The sequence below is a fragment of the Salvelinus fontinalis genome, chromosome 15 (assembly GCF_029448725.1).
Source record: "Salvelinus fontinalis isolate EN_2023a chromosome 15, ASM2944872v1, whole genome shotgun sequence".
NCBI lineage: Eukaryota > Metazoa > Chordata > Actinopteri > Salmoniformes > Salmonidae > Salvelinus > Salvelinus fontinalis.
The window spans coordinates 3,644,086-3,662,847 of NC_074679.1; the positions used below are offsets into that span (position 1 = coordinate 3,644,086).

The 18,762-nt window shown below is 46.5% G+C and overlaps 1 protein-coding gene across 1 annotated transcript; it reads left to right on the forward strand.

Annotated features, from left to right (window-relative positions):
• The first annotated feature begins 1,001 nt into the window (after positions 1-1,001).
• si:ch211-10a23.2 (Galectin-related protein A-like) lies at positions 1,002-17,531 on the forward strand. Its single transcript, XM_055862454.1, has 4 exons — positions 1,002-1,229; positions 1,701-1,786; positions 3,091-3,271; positions 16,480-17,531. The coding sequence occupies exons 1-4, from the start codon at positions 1,200-1,202 to the stop codon at positions 16,621-16,623; spliced, it is 441 nt and encodes a 146-aa protein (XP_055718429.1). The 5' UTR covers positions 1,002-1,199; the 3' UTR covers positions 16,624-17,531.
• Positions 17,532-18,762: the final 1,231 nt, after the last annotated feature.

An 18,762-nucleotide genomic window follows, 5' to 3' on the forward strand; every position in this document is an offset into this window, starting at 1 on the left:
TATGGTAGTAGGTACCAGGCAGCAGGCGCACCGGTTTGTGTTAAGAACTGCAACGCTGCTGGCCGTTTTAGCATGGGCAGTGCAATTGAGGGTTTCCACCATTTTAAAGTAGTCAAAATAGTCAACTGGGTGGGGATTCCCGTGGGCTGTAGCCTCAATGGAGCTGCCCATGCTGTCACAGACGCTATAATGGCACAGATATAAAGATGGGTCCTCTACCTATCTCTAGTGTCCCACCCAGTTGACTACTTCAAAATGGTGAAAGTCCTCAATGGCTCTGCCCATGCTAAAACAGGCTTTTGGGCACTAGAGTCCTCTATCTATCTCTATGGCCCGGGTGGCCATACAAATGTGTTATTTATTGTCCAATTTCAGCTAGTAGTAGGCTTTTTCTTAAACTTAAAGAATTGGGTTATGGGAAGGGTGAGTTTTCTTCCAAACAAACTAGCAACCATTAGAAAGCTCAGCATCAGACATTAGTTTCTTTATCATATTATAGGCTATTAATGTTGTGCAATATATATGTCCACCATAAACCTAAGCCTACTCAAATCTGAGAAAATAATGTAATTTTTTTATTATAATGGTTGCCAGGTTGGGACAAATTTCCTATTTGAGAGTTTTTTTAAAAATTATATAATGGTTGCCAGGGTGGGTAAATCTCCTATTTGGGAGTTATTTTATGTTATGAGTGAACATCATTATTATTGTATTTGTTTTAAATACCCTATTGGAATGAAAGGGTCTCACATTTGATAAGTGGGATCGCACACCCTCGTCACATTAATATTTGATAACCATCATTCAGTGCCGCTTATTTGGCAGGAGCCTGTCGCTATGACAATGAGCAGAAGGCGGGGTTTGCCAGCTCTACTATAGTATCTCTAGCTCTACTATAGTATCTCTAGCTCTACTATAGTATCTCTAGCTCTACTATAGTATCTCTATCTCTAGTATAGTATCTCTAGCTCTACTATAGTATCTCTAGCTCTACTATAGTATCTCTATCTCTAGTATAGTATCTCAATCTCTAGTATAGTATCTCTACCTCTACTATAGTATCTCTAGCTCCACTATAGTATCTCTATCTCTAGTATAGTATCTCTAGCTCTACTATAGTATCTCTATCTCCTCTTGGCATCACGCTCCCAACACCACCCGGTGCAGATATCTCACATTGAAAGAAAGGAGTGGGTGGAATGGCAGAAAAGGACAACAAGAAAGAAAATGTAAGTAACCTAGTCTGGTTTGCCCTATTGCTTTGGTTGGATTAGACTTTTATTTTCGATTGACTGTATATGTTGTCATTTCGTGATTTTTCAAATTAGATTATTAGATTATCACAAAACAACTGCATGCAACTGTTGTTGTTTTTATTTCGTATTCATATAATTACATTTATATTGAAGAAGAATGAAATCCATCTACGCCGAATGGGATAATTGGTAGCAGTAATAGTGCATACTGAATTGTAGCTTGTTTCGTGCTGAAGTTCGCCTGTAGCGTTCTTAGAATTCAGAAAATCAATCAATTAAGACCGATCAGCTATTTCACTCATTTCAAAGAAAAACCCTTCTAATGGACAAAGAAACAATGTATTGTCAACGGCGGCTGTCATTCAGCTAACCAATGTGCTGATATCTAAGAATAACATGATGTATATGTTGCATGTAGCCTTATTTCCAGCCACTATGTTTCAGGAGGAATATGTCGGGACAATAAAAGGTGGACTACGGCCCACGATGAGACTGGTTGTCGTGGGTATTGTTAACAAGAAGCCACAGAGGTTGGTAAACAGACACCTGCTTTCAATGTCTCTTCTGTAGCCTAAGGAAATTAATTGTTTAATTTACCGTTTTAAATCTGAGTGTGTCATGAGTGAATGAATGGACCGTTTGCGTTTGACATTTGCAAGTCCACCGCCAAGGCAGGCACAGAGACAATGGGAGGATTGTGCAGCGCATCACACCGTGTAGTTGAGTTGAGATCAGGAGGGATTGAGGATACTGCTATATCGAGATCCTGTACCTCTGGGCAGTTTCAGAATACTGCAAGAGAAAATAAATATCTAAGAGTGCAACTTTTATAGTATAATTCCATGTAAGCTTTTGAGCTTTTTGATTTAGCAACCATGCAACATAATTTTCACTCTCTTTCTTCACATCTTTCTTCACTCTCTTTTGTAGTCTGAAATATTTTCTCTAATTGACTAATGCATTGTTTAATTTCAATACGTGGGGAAAATGTTAGAACGCATGACGTGATTGGTGAGCTGACCTTTCTGCTAGGAGCTCTGTGCGGAGAGATAAGATCAATATCCCCTTTATTAGGGCCTTGACCATTTATCTCCTATTTATCTATGGATGGAGTGGATTCCGAACAATATAAAACAATCTCAGTTCTAATGGTTGTATTTTAAAGTCACTAGAGTGTATTGATCCTTTGTGCCTGCCCGGGAAATACTTTACTCTGTACATGATTCAGCCCTGTCTGATTACGGTAGCCTGGTACTGTACTCACAGCTTGTGGTAATGTCAAATAGACAGACGATGTCACTATTGTATCTCTCTGTAGCTGTATTTATTTTTGCTGTTTTTTTATTGTCAATATCAAATCATTTCTGGCTAACAATTAAGTACCTTGCTGTGATTGTTTTCTTTGTAAAGAGCCTTTTCACAAGCAAGAATTTAGCTAGGACTGTCTGGGAGTGGTCTGAGTGGGGAGGGGGAAAACTGAAAACTAGCTGTTATTGGCAGAGAGGTTTGGAACTCTCTCTTTCTTATTGGTCTATTAACTAATTCATTGTGGTGATGTCACCAGGCAGGCCAAAACTCCATCCCACCGAAACAGGCTGAAACTTCATGCAGTCTTTACAAACAGCTCTTACACTTAATTAAACAGCATTATTGTTTATATATAATTGTCACAATTTCACAGTGTTATTCCAACCTCATAGTGTGGGAAATAAATATATATAACACAGGAATATCAAATTTTATGACTGAATGGTTTTTGACTGGGTCTTTAAATCAACAATGTTTCGATTGTTTGCTTGAATTTTGCATCTGCTCCCCTGTTTATTCTGCCCAGTATGGTGGTGTCCCTGTCCAGGGATCCAGTGGAAGACGACTTTGAGGGGGACGTGGGTTTGCAGGTAAAGGTCAACTTCCTGGCTAAGGCTGTGCAGAGGAACGCCCGTCTGGCTGGGAACTGGGGGACGTCAGAGAACACCCTGTCATACTTCCCCTTTGCTGCTGGGGAGCCCTTCAAGGTATAGAGGCCTACTACACTCATAGGGACGGTACATTTATAAATATAGTTCTACAGTCATACGTTAACACACAGGCCTAGCTATGGCTGGGAGCTGTTTAATACACAGGCCTAGATATGTCTGGGAGCTGTTTAATACACAGGCCTAGATGTGTCTGGGAGCTGTTTAATACACAGGCCTAGATATGTATGTGTATTAAACAGCTCCCAGCCGGAGAATGCCAAGAGTGTGCCAAGCTGTCATCAAGGGCAAAGGGTGGCTACTTTGAAGAATCTCAAATATAAAATATATTTTGATTTGTTTTTTGGTTACTACATGATTCCATATGTGTTATTTCATAGTTTTGATGTCTTCACTATTATTCTACAATGTAGAAAATAGTAAAAATAAAGAAAAACCCTTGAATGAGCAGGTATTCTAAAACTTTTGACTGGTAGTGTACATCTACACTAATACACAGATCTATACACTAATACACATATCTACACTAATACACAGATCTACACTAATACACAGATCTACACTAATACACAGATCTACACTAACACACAGATCTACACTAATACACAGATCTACACTAATACACAGATCTACACTAACACACAGATCTACACTAATACACAGATCTACACTAATACACAGATCTACACTAATACACAGATCTACACACTAATACACAGATCTACACTAATACACAGATCTACACTAATACACAGATCTACACACTAATACACAGATCTACACTAATACACAGATCTACACTAATACACATATCTACACTAATTCACAGATCTATACACTAACACACAGATCTATACACTAATACACAGATCTACACTAATACACAGATCTATACACAGATCTATACACTAATACACAGATCTACACACTAATACACAGATCTACACTAATACACAGATCTACACTAATACACAGATCTACACACTAATACACAGATCTACACTAATACACAGATCTACACTAATACACATATCTACACTAATTCACAGATCTATACACTAACACACAGATCTATACACTAATACACAGATCTACACTAATACACAGATCTATACACAGATCTATACACTAATACACATATCTACACTAATACACAGATCTACACTAATACACAGATCTACACTAATACACATATCTACACTAATACACAGATCTATACACTAATACACAGATCTACGCTAATACACAGATCTACACTAATACACAGATCTACACTAATACACAGATCTATACACAGATCTATACACTAATACACATATCTACACTAATACACAGATCTACACTAATACACAGATCTACACTAATACACAGATCTACACTAATACACAGATCTACACTAATACATAGATCTACACTAATACACAGATCTACACTAACACACAGATCTACACTAATACACATATCTACACTAATACACAGATCTATACACTAATACACAGATCTACGCTAATACACAGATCTACACTAATTCACAGATCTACACTAATACACAGATCTACGCTAATACACATATCTACACTAATACACAGATCTACACTAATACACGGATCTACACTAATACACAGATCTACACTAATACACAGATCTACGCTAATACACATATCTACACTAATACACAGATCTATACACTAATACACAGATCTATACACTAATACACTTATCTACACTAATACACAGATCTACACTAATACACAGATCTACACTAATACACAGATCTACACTAATACACAGATCTACACTAATTCACAGATCTACACTAATACATAGATCTACACTAATTCACAGATCTACACTAATACATAGATCTACACTAATTCACAGATCTACACTAATACATAGATCTACACTCATTCACAGATCTACACTAATACATAGATCTACACTAATTCACAGATCTACACTAATACATAGATCCACACTAATTCACAGATCTACACTAATACATAGATCTACACTAATACACAGATCTACACTAATACACAGATCTACGCTAATACACAGATCTACACTAATACACACATCTACACTAACACACACAACTACACTAATACATAGATCTACGCTAATACACAGATCTACGCTAATACACAGATCTACACTAACACACAGATCTATACACTAATACACAGATCTACACTAATACATACAGGTAAATGCCAAAATCAGCGATACAAAGTATATTGAACGCATATGTTTCCACACAGGTGTGGTTCCTGAGTTAATTAAGCAATTAACATCCCATCATGCTTAGGGTCATGTATAAAAATGCTCGGCAGGCCATTATTTTAGCTACCATGGTTACGCCCCCGTAGGATGACAATGCCCCCGTCCACAGGGCACGAGTGGTCACTGAATGGTTTGATGAGCATGACAAGGATGTTAACCGTCTGTTGTTGCTGTCTCAGAGACCAGATCTCTACCCAATGGAACACTTATGGAGCTTAATCAGTCATACACAGGCCCACGTTAATACACAGGCCCACGTTAACACACAGGCCAGCAGTCATACACAGGCCCACGTTAACACACAGGCCAGCAGTCATACACAGGCCCACGTTAACACACAGGCCAGCAGTCACACACAGGCCCACGTTAATACACAGGCCCACGTTAACACACAGGCCAGCAGTCATACACAGGCCCACGTTAACACACAGGCCAGCAGTCACACACAGGCCCACGTTAACATACAGCGTCATACATGTCGGCCCACGTTAACACACAGGCCAGCAGTCATACATGTCGGCCTACGTTAACACACAGGCCAGCAGTCATACATGTCAGCCTACGTTAACACACAGGCCAGCAATCATACACGTCGGCCTACGTTAACACACAGGCCAGCAGTCACACACAGGCCAGCAGTCATACACAGGCCAGCAGTCTTACACAGGCCAGCAGTCATACATATCGGCCTACGTTAACACACAGGCCAGCAGTCATACATGTCGGCCTACGTTAACACACAGGCCAGCAGTCACACACAGGCCAGCAGTCTTACACAGGCCAGCAGTCTTACACAGGTCAGCAGTCACACACAGGCCAGCAGTCACACACAGGCCAGCAGTCACACACAGGCCAGCAGTCACACACAGGCCAGCAGTCATACATGTCGGCCCACGTTAACACACAGGCCAGCAGTCATACATGTCGGCCTACGTTAACACACAGGCCAGCAGTCATACACAGGCCCACGTTAACACACAGGCCAGCAGTCATACATGTCGGCCTACGTTAACACACAGGCCAGCAGTCATACACAGGCCAGCAGTCTTACACAGGCCAGCAGTCATACACAGGCCCACGTTAACACACAGGCCAGCAGTCATACATGTCGGCCTACGTTAACACACAGGCCAGCAGTCATACATGTCGGCCTACGTTAACACACAGGCCAGCAGTCATACACAGGCCAGCAGTCTTACACAGGCCAGCAGTCATACACAGGCCCACGTTAACACACAGGCCAGCAGTCATACATGTCGGTCTACGTTAACACACAGGCCAGCAGTCTTACACAGGCCAGCAGTCATACATATCGGCCTACGTTAACACACAGGCCAGCAGTCATACATGTCGGCCTACGTTAACACACAGGCCAGCAGTCACACACAGGCCAGCAGTCTTACACAGGCCAGCAGTCTTACACAGGCCAGCAGTCATACATGTCGGCCTACGTTAACACACAGGCCAGCAGTCTTACACAGGCCAGCAGTCATACATATCGGCCTACGTTAACACACAGGCCAGCAGTCATACATGTCGGCCTACGTTAACACACAGGCCAGCAGTCACACACAGGCCAGCAGTCTTACACAGGCCAGCAGTCTTACACAGGCCAGCAGTCATACATGTCGGCCTACGTTAACACACAGGCCAGCAGTCACACACAGGCCAGCAGTCATACACAGGCCAGCAGTCATACATGTCGGCCCACGTTAACACACAGGCCAGCAGTCATACACAGGCCAGCAGTCTTACACAGGCCAGCAGTCATACACAGGCCCACGTTAACACACAGGCCAGCAGTCATACATGTCGGCCTACGTTAACACACAGGCCAGCAGTCATACATGTCGGCCTACGTTAACACACAGGCCAGCAGTCATACACAGGCCAGCAGTCTTACACAGGCCAGCAGTCATACACAGGCCCACGTTAACACACAGGCCAGCAGTCATACATGTCGGTCTACGTTAACACACAGGCCAGCAGTCTTACACAGGCCAGCAGTCATACATATCGGCCTACGTTAACACACAGGCCAGCAGTCATACATGTCGGCCTACGTTAACACACAGGCCAGCAGTCACACACAGGCCAGCAGTCTTACACAGGCCAGCAGTCTTACACAGGCCAGCAGTCATACATGTCGGCCTACGTTAACACACAGGCCAGCAGTCTTACACAGGCCAGCAGTCATACATATCGGCCTACGTTAACACACAGGCCAGCAGTCATACATGTCGGCCTACGTTAACACACAGGCCAGCAGTCACACACAGGCCAGCAGTCTTACACAGGCCAGCAGTCTTACACAGGCCAGCAGTCATACATGTCGGCCTACGTTAACACACAGGCCAGCAGTCACACACAGGCCAGCAGTCATACACAGGCCAGCAGTCTTACACAGGCCAGCAGTCTTACACAGGCCAGCAGTCACACATGTCGGCCCACGTTAACACACAGGCCAGCAGTCATACATGTCGGCCTACGTTAACACACAGGCCAGCAGTCACACACAGGCCAGCAGTCACACACAGGCCAGCAGTCTTACACAGGCCAGCAGTCTTACACGGGCCAGTAGTCTTACACAGGCCAGCAGTCTTACACAGGCCAGCAGTCACACACAGGCCAGCAGTCACACACAGGCCAGCAGTCACACACAGGCCAGCAGTCATACACAGGCCAGCAGTCATACATGTCGGCCTACGTTAACACACATGCCAGCAGTCATACACAGGCCAGCAGTCATACACAGGCCCACGTTAACACACAGGCCAGCAGTCATACATGTCGGCCTACATTAACACACAGGCCAGCAGTCATACATGTCGGCCTACGTTAACACACATGCCAGCAGTCATACACAGGCCAGCAGTCATACACAGGCCCACGTTAACACACAGGCCAGCAGTCATACATGTCGGCCTACGTTAACACACAGGCCAGCAGTCATACATGTCGGCCTACGTTAACACACAGGCCAGCAGTCATACATGTCGGCCTACGTTAACACACAGGCCAGCAGTCATACACAGGCCAGCAGTCACACACAGGCCAGCAGTCACACACAGGCCAGCAGTCATACATGTCGGCCTACGTTAACACACAGGCCAGCAGTCACACACAGGCCAGCAGTCACACACAGGCCAGCAGTCAAACACAGGCCAGCAGTCACACACAGGCCAGTAGTCACACACAGGCCAGTAGTCATACACAGGCCAGCAGTCACACACAGGCCAGCAGTCACACACAGGCCAGCAGTCACACACAGGCCAGCAGTCACACACAGGCCAGCAGTCACACACAGGCCAGCAGTCAAACAAAGGCCAGTAGTCATACACAGGCCAGCAGTCATACACAGGCCAGCAGTCACACACAGGCCAGCAGTCACACACAGGCCCACGTTAACACACAGGCTAGCAGTCACACACAGACCCACGTTAACACACAGGCCAGCAGTCACACACAGGCCCACGTTAACACACAGGCCAGCAGTCATACATGTCGGCCTACGTTAACACACAGGCCAGCAGTCACACACAGGCCAGCAGTCATACACAGGCCAGCAGTCATACATGTCGGCCTACGTTAACACACAGGCCATCAGTCATACACAGGCCAGCAGTCTTACACAGGCCAGCAGTCATACATATCGGCCTACGTTAACACACAGGCCAGCAGTCATACATGTCGGCCTACGTTAACACACAGGCCAGCAGTCATACATGTCGGCCTACGTTAACACACAGGCCAGCAGTCATACATGTCGGCCTACGTTAACACACAGGCCAGCAGTCACACACAGGCCAGCAGTCTTACACAGGTCAGCAGTCTTACACAGGCCAGCAGTCACACACAGGCCAGCAGTCACACACAGGCCAGCAGTCACACACAGGCCAGCAGTCATACATGTCGGCCTACGTTAACACACAGGCCAGCAGTCATACATGTCGGCCTACGTTAACACACAGGCCAGCAGTCACACACAGGCCAGCAGTCACACACAGGCCAGCAGTCATACATGTCGGTCTACGTTAACACACAGGCCAGCAGTCATACATGTCGGCCCACGTTAACACACAGGCCAGCAGTCATACACAGGCCAGCAGTCTTACACAGGCCAGCAGTCATACACAGGCCCACGTTAACACACAGGCCAGCAGTCATACATGTCGGCCTACGTTAACACACAGGCCAGCAGTCTTACACAGGCCAGCAGTCATACATATCGGCCTACGTTAACACACAGGCCAGCAGTCACACACAGGCCAGCAGTCACACACAGGCCAGCAGTCTTACACAGGCCAGCAGTCTTACACAGTTCAGCAGTCTTACACAGGCCAGCAGTCACACACAGGCCAGCAGTCACACACAGGCCAGCAGTCATACATGTCGGCCTACGTTAACACACAGGCCAGCAGTCATACATGTCGGCCTACGTTAACACACAGGCCAGCAGTCATACATGTCGGCCTACGTTAACACACAGGCCAGCAGTCACACACAGGCCAGCAGTCTTACACAGGTCAGCAGTCTTACACAGGCCAGCAGTCACACACAGGCCAGCAGTCACACACAGGCCAGAAGTCACACACAGGCCAGCAGTCATACATGTCGGCCTACGTTAACACACAGGCCAGCAGTCATACATGTCGGCCTACGTTAACACACAGGCCAGCAGTCACACACAGGCCAGCAGTCACACACAGGCCAGCAGTCACACACAGGCCAGCAGTCATACATGTCGGCCTACGTTAACACACAGGCCAGCAGTCATACATGTCGGCCCACGTTAACACACAGGCCAGCAGTCATACACAGGCCAGCAGTCTTACACAGGCCAGCAGTCATACACAGGCCCACGTTAACACACAGGCCAGCAGTCATACATGTCGGCCTACGTTAACACACAGGCCAGCAGTCACACACAGGCCAGCAGTCATACATATCGGCCTACGTTAACACACAGGTCAGCAGTCACACACAGGCCAGCAGTCACACACAGGCCAGCAGTCACACACAGGCCAGCAGTCACACACAGGCCAGCAGTCATACATGTCGGCCTACGTTAACACACAGGCCAGCAGTCATACATGTCGGCCCACGTTAACACACAGGCCAGCAGTCATACACAGGCCAGCAGTCTTACACAGGCCAGCAGTCATACACAGGCCCACGTTAACACACAGGCCAGCAGTCATACATGTCGGCCTACGTTAACACACAGGCCAGCAGTCACACACAGGCCAGCAGTCATACATATCGGCCTACGTTAACACACAGGCCAGCAGTCACACACAGGCCAGCAGTCACACACAGGCCAGCAGTCACACACAGGCCAGCAGTCACACACAGGCCAGCAGTCATACATGTCGGCCTACATTAACACACAGGCCAGCAGTCATACATGTCGGCCTACGTTAACACACATGCCAGCAGTCATACACAGGCCAGCAGTCATACACAGGCCCACGTTAACACACAGGCCAGCAGTCATACATGTCGGCCTACATTAACACACAGGCCAGCAGTCATACATGTCGGCCTACGTTAACACACATGCCAGCAGTCATACACAGGCCAGCAGTCATACACAGGCCCACGTTAACACACAGGCCAGCAGTCATACATGTCGGCCTACGTTAACACACAGGCCAGCAGTCATACATGTCGGCCTACGTTAACACACAGGCCAGCAGTCATACATGTCGGCCTACGTTAACACACAGGCCAGCAGTCATACACAGGCCAGCAGTCACACACAGGCCAGCAGTCACACACAGGCCAGCAGTCATACATGTCGGCCTACGTTAACACACAGGCCAGCATTCACACACAGGCCAGCAGTCACACACAGGCCAGCAGTCAAACACAGGCCAGCAGTCACACACAGGCCAGTAGTCACACACAGGCCAGTAGTCATACACAGGCCAGCAGTCACACACAGGCCAGCAGTCACACACAGGCCAGCAGTCACACACAGGCCAGCAGTCACACACAGGCCAGCAGTCACACACAGGCCAGCAGTCAAACAAAGGCCAGTAGTCATACACAGGCCAGCAGTCATACACAGGCCAGCAGTCACACACAGGCCAGCAGTCACACACAGGCCCACGTTAACACACAGGCTAGCAGTCACACACAGACCCACGTTAACACACAGGCCAGCAGTCACACACAGGCCCACGTTAACACACAGGCCAGCAGTCATACATGTCGGCCTACGTTAACACACAGGCCAGCAGTCATACATGTCGGCCTACGTTAACACACAGGCCAGCAGTCACACACAGGCCAGCAGTCATACACAGGCCAGCAGTCATACATGTCGGCCTACGTTAACACACAGGCCAGCAGTCATACACAGGCCAGCAGACTTACACAGGCCAGCAGTCATACATATCGGCCTACGTTAACACACAGGCCAGCAGTCATACATGTCGGCCTACGTTAACACACAGGCCAGCAGTCATACATGTCGGCCTACGTTAACACACAGGCCAGCAGTCGTACATGTCGGCCTACGTTAACACACAGGCCAGCAGTCACACACAGGCCAGCAGTCTTACACAGGTCAGCAGTCTTACACAGGCCAGCAGTCACACACAGGCCAGCAGTCACACACAGGCCAGCAGTCACACACAGGCCAGCAGTCATACATGTCGGCCTACGTTAACACACAGGCCAGCAGTCATACATGTCGGCCTACGTTAACACACAGGCCAGCAGTCACACACAGGCCAGCAGTCACACACAGGCCAGCAGTCACACACAGGCCAGCAGTCATACATGTCGGTCTACGTTAACACACAGGCCAGCAGTCATACATGTCGGCCCACGTTAACACACAGGCCAGCAGTCATACACAGGCCAGCAGTCTTACACAGGTCAGCAGTCTTACACAGGCCAGCAGTCACACACAGGCCAGCAGTCACACACAGGCCAGCAGTCATACATGTCGGCCTACGTTAACACACATGCCAGCAGTCATACACAGGCCAGCAGTCATACACAGGCCCACGTTAACACACAGGCCAGCAGTCACACACAGGCCAGCAGTCATACATGTCGGCCTACGTTAACACACAGGCCAGCAGTCATACATGTCGGCCTACGTTAACACACAGGCCAGCAGTCATACATGTCGGCCTCGTTAACACACAGGCCAGCAGTCATACATGTCGGCCTACGTTAACACACAGGCCAGCAGTCATACATGTCGGCCTACGTTAACACACAGGCCAGCAGTCATACACAGGCCAGCAGTCACACACAGGCCAGCAGTCACACACAGGCCCACGTTAACACACAGGCTAGCAGTCATACATGTCGGCCTACGTTAACACACAGGCCAGCAGTCACACACAGGCCAGCAGTCACACACAGGCCAGCAGTCACACACAGGCCCACGTTAACACACAGGCTAGCAGTCATACATGTCGGCCTACGTTAACACACAGGCCAGCAGTCATACATGTCGGCCTACGTTAACACACAGGCCAGCAGTCACACACAGGCCAGCAGTCACACACAGGCCAGCAGTCACACACAGGCCCACGTTAACACACAGGCCAGCAGTCACACACAGGCCCACGTTAACACACAGGCCAGCAGTCATACATGTCGGCCTACGTTAACACACAGGCCAGCAGTCATAAACAGGCCAGCAGTCACACACAGGCCAGCAGTCACACACAGGCCAGCAGTCATACATGTCGGCCTACGTTAACACACAGGCCAGCAGTCACACACAGGCCAGCAGTCACACACAGGCCAGCAGTCAAACACAGGCCAGCAGTCACACACAGGCCAGTAGTCACACACAGGCCAGTAGTCACACACAGGCCAGCAGTCACACACAGGCCAGCAGTCACACACAGGCCAGCAGTCACACACAGGCCAGCAGTCACACACAGGCCAGCAGTCACACACAGGCCAGCAGTCACACACAGGCCAGCAGTCACACACAGGCCAGCAGTCACACACAGGCCAGCAGTCATACACAGGCCAGCAGTCATACACAGGCCAGCAGTCACACACAGGCCAGCAGTCATACATGTTGGCCTACATTCATACACAGGCCAGTAGTCATACACAGGCCAGCAGTCATACATGTCGGCCTACATTAATAAACAGGCCAGCAGTCATACACAGGCCAGCAGTCATACACAGGCCAGCAGTCACACACAGGCCAGCAGTCATACATGTTGGCCTACATTCATACACAGGCCAGCAGTCATACATGTCGGCCTACATTAATAAACAGGCCAGCAGTCATACACAGGCCAGCAGTCATACACAGGCCAGCAGTCACACACAGGCCAGCAGTCAAACAAAGGCCAGCAGTCATACACAGGCCAGCAGTCATACATGTTGGCCTACATTCATACACAGGCCAGCAGTCACACACAGGCCTACAGTCACACACAGGCCTACGGTTATACACAGGCCTACAGTACAGTCATACTACAGTCATAGTCAGGCCTACAGTCACAGTCAGGTCAAGGTACATCCTACAGTCATAGATAGTTCTACAGTTATCCTACAGACATAGACAGGTCTACAGTCATCCTACAGTAATAGAGAGGGTCTACAGTCATCCTACAGTCATAGAGCGGATCTACAGTCATCCTACAGTAATAGAGAGGGTCTACAGTCATCCTACAGTCATAGATAGTTCTACAGTTATCCTACAGTCATAGAGCGGGTCTACAGTCATCCTACAGTCATAGAGAGGGTCTACAGTCATCCTACAGTCATAGATAGTTCTACAGTTATCCTACAGTCATAGAGCGGATCTACAGTCATCCTACAGTAATAGAGAGGGTCTACAGTCATCCTACAGTCATAGATAGTTCTACAGTTATCCTACAGTCATAGAGCGGGTCTACAGTCATCCTACAGTATTAGGTAGTTCTACAGTTATCCTACGGTCATAGAGAGGGTCTACAGTCATCCTACAGTCATAGACAGGTCTACAGTCCTCCTACAGTCATAGATAGTTCTACAGTCATCCTACAGTCATAGACAGGTCTACAGTCATCCTACAGTTATAGATAGTTCTACAGTTATCCTACAGTCATAGAGCGGGTCTACAGTCATCCTACAGACATAGACAGGTCTACAGTCCTCCTACAGTCATAGATAGTTCTACAGTCATCCTACAGTCATAGACAGGTCTACAGTCATCCTACAGTTATAGATAGTTCTACAGTTATCCTACAGTCATAGAGCGGGTCTACAGTCATCCTACAGTCATAGACAGGTCTACAGTCCTCCTACAGTCATAGATAGTTCTACAGTCATCCTACAGTCATAGACAGGTCTACAGTCCTCCTACAGTCATAGATAGTTCTACAGTCATCCTACAGTCATAGACAGGTCTACAGTCATCCTACAGTTATAGATAGTTCTACAGTTATCCTACAGTCATAGAGCGGGTCTACAGTCATCCTACAGACATAGACAGGTCTACAGTCCTCCTACAGTCATAGATAGTTCTACAGTCATCCTACAGTCATAGACAGGTCTACAGTCATCCTACAGTTATAGATAGTTCTACAGTTATCCTACAGTCATAGAGCGGGTCTACAGTCATCCTACAGACATAGACAGGTCTACAGTCCTCCTACAGTCATAGATAGTTCTACAGTCATCCTACAGTCATAGACAGGTCTACAGTCATCCTACAGTTATAGATAGTTCTACAGTTATCCTACAGTCATAGAGCGGGTCTACAGTCATCCTACAGTCATAGACAGGTCTACAGTCCTCCTACAGTCATAGATAGTTCTACAGTCATCCTACAGTCATAGACAGGTCTACAGTCCTCCTACAGTCATAGATAGTTCTACAGTCATCCTACAGTCATAGACAGGTCTACAGTCATCCTACAGTTATAGATAGTTCTACAGTTATCCTACAGTCATAGAGCGGGTCTACAGTCATCCTACAGTCATAGATAGTTCTACAGTCCTCCTACAGTCATAGACAGGTCTACAGTCATCCTACAGTCATAGATAGTTCTACAGTCATCCTACAGTCATAGACAGGTCTACAGTCATCCTACAGTTATAGATAGTTCTACAGTTATCCTACAGTCATAGACAGGTCTACAGTCATCCTACAGTCATAGATAGTTCTACAGTTATCCTACAGTCATAGACAGGTCTACAGTCATCCTACAGTCATAGATAGTTCTACAGTTATCCTACAGTCATAGACAGGTCTACAGTCATCCTACAGTTATAGATAGTTCTACAGTCATCCTACAGTCATAGAGCGGGTCTACAGTCATCCTACAGTATTAGGTAGGTTTTCAGTCATCCTATAGTCATACAGTACATAGGCCTACGTTAATATATGTATACCTGCACATTCAATAGTGTGTTTATTATTCCAACACTCCTACAGGTACATGTAACTGATTATGTTTATGACCTTGCCCAAGCTCTTCATTATAATCTGTCTCTTCTCTCCTCTCTCTTTCTCTCTTCTCTCTCCTCTCTCTCTCTCTCTTCTCTCTTTCTCCTCTCTCTCTCTTCTCTCTTCTCTCTTCTCTCTCCTCTCTCCTCTCTCTTCTCTCTTCTCTCTTCTCTCCTCTCTCCTCTCTCTCTCTTCTCTCTCTTCTCTCTCATCTCTCTCTCTCTCTCTCTCTCTCTCTCTTCTCTCTCTCTCCTCTCTCTCCTCTCTCTCTCTCTTCTCTCTCATCTCTCTCTCTCTCTTCTCTCTCTCTCCTCTCTCTCTCTCTCTCTCTCTCTTCTCTCCTCTCTCTCTCTCTCTTCTCTCTCTCTCTCTCTCTCTCTCCTCTCTCTCTTCTCTCTCTCTCTCTCCTCTCTCTCTCTCTCTTCTCTCTCATCTCTCTTCTCTCTCATCTCTCTCTCTCTCTCTCTTCTCTCCTCTCTCTCTCTCTCTCTCTCTCTCTCCTCTCTCTCTCTCTCCATGCCCCCCCCCCCCCCCAGATGGAGATAGTTTGTGAACACCAGCAGTTCCGTATCCTGGTGGATGGCCAGCCTCTGTGTGGCTTCACTCATCGTCTGACTCCGCTGGCCTCTCTCACCGCCCTGCGAGTCTTTGGAGACCTACGGCTCACCAAGGTAGCATAACACCAGGAACAGACCCAGGTGGGGGTGGCGTCCCAAATTACACCCTAGACTCTATATAGTCCACTACTTTTGACCACTAATCTGGTCAAAAGTAGTGCACTATATTGGGAAAAGTGTGCCATTTGAGACGGCCATTTCCCCCACAGTTTAGTCAGACAAGGTATTGTAAAGATAGGCAGGCCAGGGTATTAGCGTAGTAGAGGGTGGAGCATTTTGGTGATATCTTGATCCTTGTGAAATGTGAATGTTTGGCACTTTTTGATTGCAACAAATAACACCTGTTTCTGAATTGCGTGAAGTGCCTTCACACTAAACTGGCTGTTTAATATTGTTGTGACTGGGTGATTTTGACTACAGTTACTGAATGTAATATCCATGTAATGATTGATTGATTTCCTTTGGCAAACCATTTGATGGACTATATATATACACTATACTAACTTGCCCTTGGGAACACAATATTTTAGATTAGATATGAAATATCACACGCTGCATTTTTTTTTTTGACTCCGTCTGTCAGATGGCCCGAGATACAAGGTGAGATGAACGCGCATCAAAAAATGTAATGTTTCTGGAGAAAAAAAACATTCCTACAGTTCATGACGTTGCAGGTTTCCAGAGAAGCAATTACAAAAACAAAAGCAATGTTTTCAATATGCACCCATATACAGCAGGGTGGCCAGCTCATTGCCTCTGTAACACCTGTGTAATTATACTACATTACTGCATGTCATTGCTTTTGTCTGTGTTAGCTGTTAGGTCAACATATTGTAGTCTACTGTAGCCCTCGACATCACAGTACTGTAATCCTTTCAAACAATCGGTTAATAAATCATCTTTAAACCATATTTAGTTGTTTGAAATAGATTGTTGTAGAAATTACTTAAATAAACAATTTTCCAAATGATCGTGTCCTGTAAAGAAGTAGGTCTGTGTGTGTTTTGTTAAATATTGTCCACACCCACATACTTCTACAATGCATTAAAACTAGCCAGGTCTATGAAGTAACATAACACTCCATCCAATCTTGTCTCTTGTACTAGCCAGGTCTATGAAGTAACATAACACTCCATCCAGTCTTGTCTCTTGTACTAGCCAGGTCTATGAAGTAACATAACACTCCATCCAATCTTGTCTCTTGTACTAGCCAGGTCTATGAAGTAACATAACACTCCATCCAGTCTTGTCTCTTGTACTAGCCAGGTCTATGAAGTAACATAACACTCCATCCAGTCTTGTCTCTTGTACTAGCCAGGTCTATGAAGTAACATAACACTCCATCCAGTCTTGTCATCAATCACCTTATTATTGTGTTGCCAGACACATTATTTATGAGCAGTCCTGTAGTCTCTATGTTGCCAGACACATTATTTATGAGCAGTCCTGTGGTCTCTATGTTGCCAGACACATTATTTATGAGCAGTCCTGTGGTCTCTATGTTGCCAGACACATTATTTATGAGCAGTCCTGTAGTCTCTATGTTGCCAGACACATTATTTATGAGCGGTCCTGTGGTCACGTGACACACGGTCCGTGCCATGGTGAAACTTGCACTCCTGCATATCTGAAATAATCGGACGGGTGAAGCCTGCATCTGGCAGTAAAAATTTGGTCGAATCTTTAAGAACATTTCTCGATAGCTGCCTCTTTTTTTGTTGTTGTGGAATATAGCTGCGTCAATGTAAACCTGCCAAGGGTTATCTAGTCACGCCCTCACGGACTCTCAACGAACTACAGCTGTGGTTCACCTCAGAACACGTCAGTTACCAGGGTAACCGGGATGATGATACCAACAGGGAAGGAATCTTAGAGATGCACTATGGCCTGCATTCCAATTGGGCACCCTATTCCCTATATAGTGCACTACTTTTGATCAGAGACCCATAAGAGTTCTGGTCTAAAGTAGTGCACTATATAGGGGAAATAGGGTGCCATTTGTGATGTAGGCTAGATTACACTTTATGGCTCTATTTTATTGTTTGGAAAAGCACTTCTGGTCTCGCTGTGGGTTGTGACAGTCTTCTCCCGGGGCGCTGCCTGTCTCTACCTGAATCACATTTCTGGTACATGTCTACTGAAACCCATAGAGGGACTTCAATGTTACACATGCTAAGAACATTACACACGAAAACACATAGG